General features: G+C 39.4%; 1 protein-coding gene and 1 pseudogene across 4 annotated transcripts in view; both read right to left on the reverse strand.

The window, feature by feature from the left end:
- LOC138053445 (WD repeat, SAM and U-box domain-containing protein 1-like) overlaps nucleotides 1-10,000 on the reverse strand; it is a 73,862-nt gene that overhangs the window by 53,483 nt on the left and 10,379 nt on the right. For all 4 annotated transcript variants that reach the window (XM_068900151.1, XM_068900100.1, XM_068900234.1 and 1 more), the window contains exons 2-3: nucleotides 9,712-9,813; nucleotides 2,852-2,957 (exon numbers count right to left, since the gene is read on the reverse strand). In XM_068900151.1, the coding sequence (XP_068756252.1) occupies nucleotides 2,852-2,957; nucleotides 9,712-9,813 (208 nt within the window). The remainder of the gene's footprint in view (nucleotides 1-2,851; nucleotides 2,958-9,711; nucleotides 9,814-10,000) is intronic.
- LOC138048869 (uncharacterized) lies at nucleotides 4,066-5,081 on the reverse strand (annotated as a pseudogene).

Here is a 10,000-nt window from a genome sequence, read left to right on the forward strand (position 1 = left end):
GCACGCGCTGATTATTTACTCAAACTCCAGGGCATCCTTTGGCATTCACCTCCCAGCAATTTGCACAGATTTTGTGCCCGCAAAGGTTGTACTCTTTGCAAGAATAAATGAGTTAAATCATATTTTTGCGCTGTATTATCTCACATTGGGATCATGTTTAGACTTCACCACAGGGAATATTAAATAAATAAATAAGAATTTCAATAAAAATATTTCATTTTTCTGGATTTTGGAGGTGTGCATGTACGCAGTTGCCTATATGGTTGCTATACCCCTGTTTAGCTTGCATACTATCACAAAAAGCACAATGTTTCCATCACTTTTAAAAGCAGCCAACGCATGGTGTGTATTTACATTTAACAATGCTGTATCACACAGGAAAAAAAAGGAAAACCCCAAGGATGGGGCTCATTCATGGGAAGAGCTGGGGAAACTGTATGTCCATTCAGTTTTGGAAAATCTATGGATGCGAGAAATTTTGGTTATGACGTCAGTGTAAGTACGCCCATACAGACTGTCGGGTGGAGGTGGGGAGGCAGGACAGCATCTGGGGACAGGAGTGTTTGGGCACTTTTACTTGGCGGGAAGCTGCGTGGCAGTGTTGCATCTGGTAACCCATGCTTTTCTGGTGGGAAATCATATTAGTGACGAGCAACAGGATAAAAATCAGAAAAGAGCATGAGAGAAGAGGCGACAAAATTTTAGAAATTTAAGTGAAAAAAGCCTGAAGAGAAGCAGAGGAAGGTGAAGAAAAGAAATTTTCAATGAAGAAATAGCGCGACACAAAAATACTTACATGTATTTACAACAGTTAGCTTTCTGGTACATGTAATGTTCTCCTTCTTATCGCATGCATTGCTGCCTCACATATTTGGTAAAACTTGCTAAAATTCCATGTTGACAGAGATTCTGGCAATACATGTATATATTTCAATAATCACATTTATACTAGGCTTTTTGTTTGAAATGGATGTCCACTCGTAAGCTGCTTTGTTTGACTGTGAAACTGCAGTCAAGTTTTAAGTGAATTTACTACTCTTTAGCTTGACTTTTAACTAGTAACGGAGTTGATAATGTAAATTGGCCACCGTACAGAGATTCTAAAAGCTGACGTTTTGAGCGTTAGCCCTTCGTCAGATCGAATCAAGGAATTGTGGGTTACGTGTACATGTAGTTTAATAGTAGAGTACAGTGTAGGAGCTACGCTATTGGTGGTAGCATGGCAATGTGAAAAATAGGAATATATTTAGTTAAACGAAAAGCGTTTGTCAATACCGTGAGGATTAAGGGTGCCGATTTGGAAGATGAATTTTTGTTCCAGATTCTTGGGGCTTTCGGTCATACCTAGATGTAGGGAAAGGCCGCAGACAGCCATGTGTTTTTTGGAGTGGTTACGGAGATTAAAATGACGAGCGACTGACTTAGATGCATCCTTGTCGTTCTTCTCAACATCGCAAAGGTGTTCGCGGAATCAGTCGCCTAGTCGTCTACCTATCTTGCCAATGTATATACAGGTTATGCAATAAATGACATTTGCGGAGGTACATGTGAAACGATCGGTGATCTTAACAGATCGCTCAGGTCCCGATATCTTACTAGTGTTAACAATGAAAAGACAAGGTTTGCATCGTGAGTGCGCACATTTGAAAGTGCCAGGTTGCTCGTTAGTTTTGAGCACACTTCTACATGTAACTAAAAGGTTGCCTACGTTTTTGTCGCATTTGAATGAAATAAGTGGAGGTTGCGAAAAGATTCTACCAGTCTCAGGATCATTTCGGAGTAGTTTAAAATTGTTAAGAATGATACTTGTGACTGCGTGATTATGAGGATGGAAAGAGAGGGTGAATGGAGTTCTGTCATTCTTATCTTTTTGTGACGTTTGTAGTGCTGACTGTCGATCAAATTGTTGGGCGTGATGATGGCCCGCTTTGACCACAGAGACAGGATAGTCACGTTTTTTGAAGAACTGGCACATCTCTTCTGATTTGCTGGAAAAATCAGAGTCATCACTACATAGACGTCAAAGTCTAAGAAACTGAGAATAAGGAATGGAGTTACATTATCAACTCTGTTGATAAAACCAAATTTTTGTATACTACTTCCCCACCGACGCAACACCACAGTTTCTTTAGAAACTACCTCCTTCATTTTTAATTAGTAAGGCTTTTGCTCTTGTTCTAAACTGGACAGAGAGGGTGTAAAGATTATCAGTCATACAGGAAATGTTGTGAGAGATTACTGTGCATGTAGTTGTGGTTTAAAATTGTTGGTTATTGTTTGAAAGGCTTGTTTGTTTACTGCTGTCAGCTCAGAGGTGTTTGATTACTGCAAACTGCACCTGTACACTGATGACTATTAATTTTGCACTTTATGCAGAAGCATAATGATTTCCATATAAACTATATTTCTTCCTGCGGTTAGAAACAGGAGGTCCACTTTTAGGCTTGGCTAAATCTACATGTATATACTAGCAGTTTTCATGTAAGTTTCAAATCATTCATAGCATGCAGAATCATGCATATAACAACTTTTCAACATGATGAAATTTCTTCTGAAGTGTGTTTAATTAGTTGCTTATGACAAACTGTAAGTCATACAAAAAGAGTTGTGGCTCTAGCTGTTATCATTCCTACTGCTGTTTGAATTTTCTGTGTGAAAAATCTATATATTATTTTTCATGCAGATTTTTAATTTCCTTGCTTACTTTGTGTAATAAATAAATAAGAATTTAATAATACAAAAGTTTTCTAAAAAAATTAATTACTGTGCACTGTACATACAATGACAGTGGAAACTAAAACAGAAAACAGCATCAGGTAACCATGACAGGTGAAATTATTACAGTACCTACCCAGAAGCCAGTATCTTGCCATTTGGTGACATAGCAACACCATAGACAGGCCCTTGGTGACCACTTAATGAACATCGCTTACGGATGTGACAATCTTCTGAAAATGCTTTTTAGGAAACAAAAAAAAAAATTTAATGAAGATGTCTCCAATGATGATAAAATTGTTTATACATGTAGCGGAGAAACCTCGTTCCCAAGGTCACCCTGGGAACGAGGTTTGTGCAGAGGCCCATGGGTAAGAAAATATGGTAACCCATCTGTGCGAGAAAATTTGGTTTTTGTCACCATATGGCCATATATCCACCCTTCCATGTATGCCAATGTGATGGGTAGGGTCGTACATTTGATTGGCTATTGGCTATGGTTTTCTGTGCTAAATCCATTGTTAGTACGTACTCACTCAGTGATCTTGGTGTTTCAAGCAATCTGACTGGTTTGCTATCTCGGAGTAATTGAGCATTATTCAATTTGTAGGGGGTAAAATAATGAATGATCCAAACAAAACAAAGTGGCCAGCATAAACTTGTCAGCATTTCTGAATTGGAAATATTGAGAATACAAGATGATGCCGTGCTACAGAATACAAAAAGGGCCACAACATATTTGGCCTGAAAGTTTTCAAGGTAAGAGAAGAGTTCATACTTTTGCCAACCAGTGTTAAACAATCTTCACGCCAAAAATTTGTTTCACTCAGAGTAATTTTATTTTGTAGAGCTGGTCGCCTAGCAAAACGAATTTGTCAACCCATTTTACTGAGACGACAAGACAGTTTGGGCAAAATGAGTTTCTTGAACAGGGCTACAATACTGAACCCATCACTGGACAATAAACCAAGAATGCAACTATATAAGACAAGCTTAAAATGTATTAGGGTGGGAAAGGTGGGGAAAAGCTTAATTAAGTCTCCTCTCCGGATCTTAGGAAAGATGAGACACAACATCCGCACGCCTGACTATAAGAGACATCTGATATCTCTTTCCCTAGTTAATTAACCATCATTCATTTCTCAATCAAAACACATTACTGAGCCAACACGACAGTTTGGGCAAAATGAATTTATTGAAAAGTGCTACAATAGTAAACTGATTACTGGACAATAAACCAAGAATGCCAAAATGCCCAAACTGGAGAAAAAAAAGATGAGTGGGTTGAGTGAGAAGGATAATAAAATAAGCTAAAATTCTAAGCCAAAAGATTTGACCAGTTGATAAGAATTACCGCAGAAACATAGACTGTAACTTGGCTGTCAATATAGTGTGACAAGCACACAGTTTCTGCTGCTGAGATAATCCTTAACAAACAAGATAAGCGTCGCTTTGCTAATCTCCCTGCAGTTTGATAATTTCAGAGGGAATAGGTATGACAATCAAAGGCACAAGTAGCCCACCTCTTCGAAAACTGTGCGAGGAAAAACGAGAAGGATCTAAGTGAAGTCGAGACACGACCCGCGAATGAATTACCCACAAAATTGCTTGTAAGTAATGGGCTCCAAACCCAACCCCGATAAAAAAGTAAAAAGAGAAGCTGACCTTGGACTGGGATTGAGAGATAAATGGCAACGGAGCACCAAGATCGGCCAATGACAAGGACCAGGAATCGAGGGAATGGGCAAAACAAGGGCGCGTTGGTGACACTGAATAGTCTTAGAAGCTAAAACATGAATGTTAGTGCCTGAGGGAGTGAATACAATGAGAAAAAGAGCTCTCTTGGTCCCATGCAAAGGAATTGAAAAATTAAAAAGGTCAGAAGCGCCATGCAAAATTGAAGGTGTAATAGCGGATTTACGAGAAACAGCTTGGCCTAAAAAACATTTGGCACCTCGTAACGAAATCTGGAAACAATAATCAGAACTCCAAGTGAGTTCATAGCCAGCGAGCGATGAGCTGCTAAATAAATATGATTTAAAATAGTGCTGTAGGCACGTTTCTGAGAACTAAACATGCCCTATACAGAATAGAACACTAATAGTGGAGTGCGTGCACGCGGAGCACCATTGTTAAGAAAAAAAGGTATCCCATCGATGCGAGAAATCTTGGTTTTATAACCATGACGTCATTGTCCGTCCGTCCGTCCACCCTTCCATGTATGCCAATGTGACCAGTATCATGCTAGTTTACAGCATACATCTTTGATATTGGACATCCATCTTTTGATTAATTGACACCTGTCAGAACAAGGTATCCGCTGACCAGTATCACATGACCATATCGCGGGCTCAAGCTTAAGCTCATCGAGGTCAGCTGTTTTTTTTTTTTTGAAGTTGACTGCTGACCAGGTACTGGTTTTTGATGGGATTGCAGGCTCAACCTAGGTAAACTCACCTGAACATAAGCAAGGCTTCATTTTTCCCGCGCTTTCTGTGGCTCGACGCGGCTACACGGCCATACTATATATTAACGAAAATTCTTCAAAAGTCAAACGTGTTTTGTGTTCAGCTGGAAAACGTTTTGGAAGATGTTTTCTATTTGCATTTTTCGCTGGTTTCAATCCAGTTTGACATAATTGACAAAACGCACCAACCCATCCCCCAGCAGCTCCTTCAGAATACAAGAATATTCTGCCGCCATTGTGAATTTGCGGGAAAACAGAGTACTTATGTCAAGAATTTTTATTGGTTAATCGGAGATCCAATCAAACAATCGGTTATATGGCTATGATAGCTAAAGGAAGTCATTTTGTTTAGTTCTATTAACTTGTGTTTGAAACTCAGAGACGAAGAAGTGCATTACTGAAACAATGAAACGAGTTCGAAAAAATCGATTTTTTTTAAACTTGGGGATGCAATTTGAGTATAGAATGGAGAAACGTCTGTGAAAGGTTCAGAGTCGTTTTTATCCGGGAGATTTAATGACCCGTACGGGAGACCGGGAGATTCGTTCCGTATCCGGGAGACTCCCGGATAATCCGGGAGAGTTGGCACGTATGTTCACTGGCTATTGACAGTTTACTCTGAAATGGCTTTTTTACCTTTTCAATTTGCTCACTGAGGTTGTGCTTCAAATGCTTGTTTTCTTTTAAAACTCATTCGGTTCAAGAAAAAATTATTGCCAAACTGGTGAATTGCAAAGTAAATTTCACTGGAAAAACAGATGTTGCACTCATCGCTTCGTGATTCATGCAATATTGGTTTTTAGCGCAAAATTTACCGTGGAAGTCATTAGTTAGGCAATGAATTTTTCTACAGAAGAAAGCAAAGAAAATTATTTAATTATTAAAGCAGCAACCGGAAACATTTTCACAAACCGTACAGGCAGAAAGAATAAATGACCAGGGAGCTCCGCTTTTAGGCTTGGCTTAATCTATAATTTATATTAATTAGACTGTACACTAATGGGAAAGGGCTGGAGAGCCCTCAGTTCACTGAATGTTGCAGATGTATGTTCTTCTGTGTGGACAGGGCATGAGCGGGGGTGGCGAATGGTACCTCGAAAAACGTGGGTCTCGGAAAATTTTAGCCGCATCTCTAAAATCTCGAAAGGGTTTTTGATAAGTCTCGAAGTTTCGTTTTTGCATGGTTTGTTTTTACCCTTTTTGAATCTCCAAACTTTTTACCAACTGAAGGAGTCTCGGGCGCGGATTTTTAACTAGGACCTCGGTGTCTCGGTGAGTCTCGGATTTTACCATTCACCACCCACTAGACAAACATCTGGCTGGAGATGTTGGCCGGATTTCCGAAGAAGGTCTACAAAGAAGGCAAAACAAAACAAAAAATATGCATATGATGATAGTGTCATGCAACATCAAAGGAAAAACATGCAGTGTCAACATCTTGGGAACGAGTTGTCTAATCAGAGTCCCTGCAAAAGTGATAAAAACTATCACACGCCGAAGGATCTGATTGCCAGCGACTGAGGAAGTCCACAAACTGATTGTGTTTGGCAGGAACATGTAGTACACACACCTCGAAATCGAAAAGAGCAGCGGTGAACCAAAGTTGCCAAAGATAGCCCTGCATGAAAGGATCCTTGGAAGTTGTAGAATTGATGACCGCAACTGTGGTGGAGTTATCGCAAGCGACAATAAATTTGTGACCCTGTAACTGAGAAGCCCAATGCTTGAGAGCAACGATAATCGAAAAAAGTTCCAGTGCACTGATATGAGAAGTGGGAAAGGTTTAAATTCTAGATATGGCGGGAATGGGAAGCTAGAAAAGGTGTTTTTTTTAATGAAAGTGTCTCAACAATTTTGCAACTTGTTGTCTGAGTTGGTTGTCACTGTATTGCCATACTGTCACTCTGGTTATTGGTACAGGAAGGCGTTTTAATATGGTGTTGCGAAAAAAAAAGGTTTAAATCTCTGATCTGCTGTGAATGGAAAATGGCCAGCGATAAACTGGATTTTGGCGGGGTTTTGGTATGACGCAATTTGAAGCCATTTCAGTGCTTTCTGTGAGTCAAGTCTAAAATACACATAATTTGGTAGATGAAAAGGTGTGATTTCCATCCTTTCGCTTTTTGCAGTATGCCTCCTTATGCGTCTTTTTTTGTGCTATTTAATAATTATGACTTTCCTTGCATGCAAAGTTGGCGACCAAAATTTATGATCTTGTGACCAAACTTTCCCCATTAGTCGCCAGCTGGCACCTGAGCAAAAAAGTTAATTTCAAGCCCTGTATAAAATTGCTTCCTTTAAGAATTATGGATTCCTAGCTAAAATAGGCAAACAAACACGTCGCGACGCTGTGGTTTTTCGCATTGTTGTTTTTTGTGAACTGTTGACTTGCTGTTTAACTAAAACGACTAACTGCAGAGAGCTCAAATAATAAGATATAAGGGCAGAGACAGATGTTTGAGTATTTTTCACTAAAATATTTCCTCCCTTCTAAGAACTTTCGTTTCATTTTCAACAAAACAAAGAATTAATTAATACGTAGAACGTTTTTCTCCTGTTTGTAAGAATTTTTTAAACATCATTGCTTACTTTTTATATTTATTGCACCAAGAGATATTTGAAGTTCTGTTTTATTGTTAATCTATCATTTTTCTCTGAGCTTTGTGAACGGATCGCTTTTTTCAGTTATAAGTTAATTTCAACTGTGATAGTGCAACGTAGAGCGCGTAGAAAGAATTTTGCACACCAGTTTGCCTGGGTTCATTTTCAGAAAAAAATAGCAGAAAAAATAAATATGTTATTGACCAGCTTACATGTAGGTCGGTCCGTATAGGAAAAAACTATGCCCTCGACCTTGAGTATGTCCCTCGGCCTGCTGCCTCGGGCACAGTTTTTCCCTATTATGGACCTCCCAGCCGGTGAATACACATGTATTGTATCCAATCAGCCACTGATCCTTAAAAATCAGTCATTGATCCTGGTAACCCAAATTCCCTCGTGTATGTTTGTGACAAGCTTAATTAATGCCCTGGCCTGAGCAAAGGAACCAAGAGTAGTTTTGCATAATTTCTTGGCACGTTCAAAACTTGTTGTAATGCTCTTCTTTCTCTAAACAATCCAAATACACTGTAAAAGATTAATAAAAACCTTCGTCCATCTGTAAACAACCATGCATCAAACCCAGGCTTTCTCTGTTCTCAGATGAAAAGAGAGAGAGCCTGGGATCAAGGTTGTTTACAAGAGACGCGCACGCGTAAAATCATTGAAGCGCTAGAAATCCGCAAGCATGAGAACCTCATGAATGGTTGCAATGGAAGGGCTCTAAATCTAGATTAACACCATCAAATTAATGAGCCTTGACTTTCCACCATTGTACTAAGTTTTTTTACATAAAGCAATCTTGTACTCATAATCTTCATTCACTGATGAAGCTCTAAATGGCGAAACGTTTGAAGTATAAAACCGATTAGAAACACATATGCCTCAAGAAGTTATTTCCTTATTACATTATCTATCGAGGCATGGCTTCTTCTCATCATATATATATATATATATATATAGTAAGAGAAAGTGAACTAGTTTTCGTTCATATATGCGATCTACAGATCTGTTTCGTGGGAGTGTATCCCACTCGTCAGGACCTATATATAGACGTATCGGTAACAGCAGGACATTTCAAAACAAAAGTAACCCGTACCGAAACTAGCCTAAGTGCACACAGTTTGTCAAATGCTAATAGAAATATCGCGCCATGAAACTGTAAAGTCCAAAACCCTTAGCTACATGTATGAGTATACTTAACGACATCTCATATGGAATTTTGCCCCGCCATACGAAATGTCGTACGAAATTTTGCTCTGCCAAATGAAATATCGCACGAAATTTCACTCCCCCACACGAAATGTTGCCAAAATTTCACTTCCCTGGATGAAATTTCGAACGCAATGCCATGCGAAATTTGCGTGTCTGCACGAAATTGCGATAATGTCAGAACAATAGTTGCATTGACGTTTCATCGAAATATCACCTAAAGTTCGCCTCCTTTGAAATATCACACAATTTCTTTCACTCTCGATACTTTTGCACAGTACTGTATTGTGTTATAGAAACTTTGCCACCAGTTGTAAATCTTCCAAAGAATAATTTAAGCCCAAAGGACCCCCGGGGGGGGGGGGGGTATGTTTTTCAGGATTAATGTCTTGAACAGGGTATCGAATTAATCATTCTTTGTCTTAATCAGGGTATCAATTTATCAATTTTTGTCTTAAGCTGGGTTAAATGTCTTGGCCCCCCCCCCCCCCCCCCCCTAGCAAAGGACCACCTACCCCAGCATGTACACGTAGTAATAACTATTACAGGATAAAAAGAACCATAATATTCCATACTACAACACTAGTAAGACATGTCTGTATTTCAAGACATCAAGCATGGTGTAGGATTCATTCAGTTAACATTTGGTTTATGTTACAGTAACTTCCCTCTGAAAAATCACATTAAAAAATAATATTGTGCATTCACAGTACATATACCTGAAGCCGTGAAGATGTCCCAAAGTGTAACAAGGTTGTCATTTCCTCCTGAAGCAAGTAAGAAATGTGGTGCACTGCCACTTGTGTCATGAAAGGCTGGATCTGAGAAAAGCAATCAAGGGGGAGTCAGGATGGCTTAGTGGTTATGAGCGGTGCCTTACACCTCTGTGACCCAGTTTCAAGTCTGGCCTCGATGTGGGCAGAGTTTCAGTTGATCTCAATCTAACTCTGAGGGTTTTTCTCCAGGTACTCTGGTTTTCCTCCCTCATCAAAATCGACTCTAGACCAA

This window comes from Montipora capricornis, chromosome 1, assembly GCF_036669925.1.
Source record: "Montipora capricornis isolate CH-2021 chromosome 1, ASM3666992v2, whole genome shotgun sequence".
NCBI lineage: Eukaryota > Metazoa > Cnidaria > Anthozoa > Scleractinia > Acroporidae > Montipora > Montipora capricornis.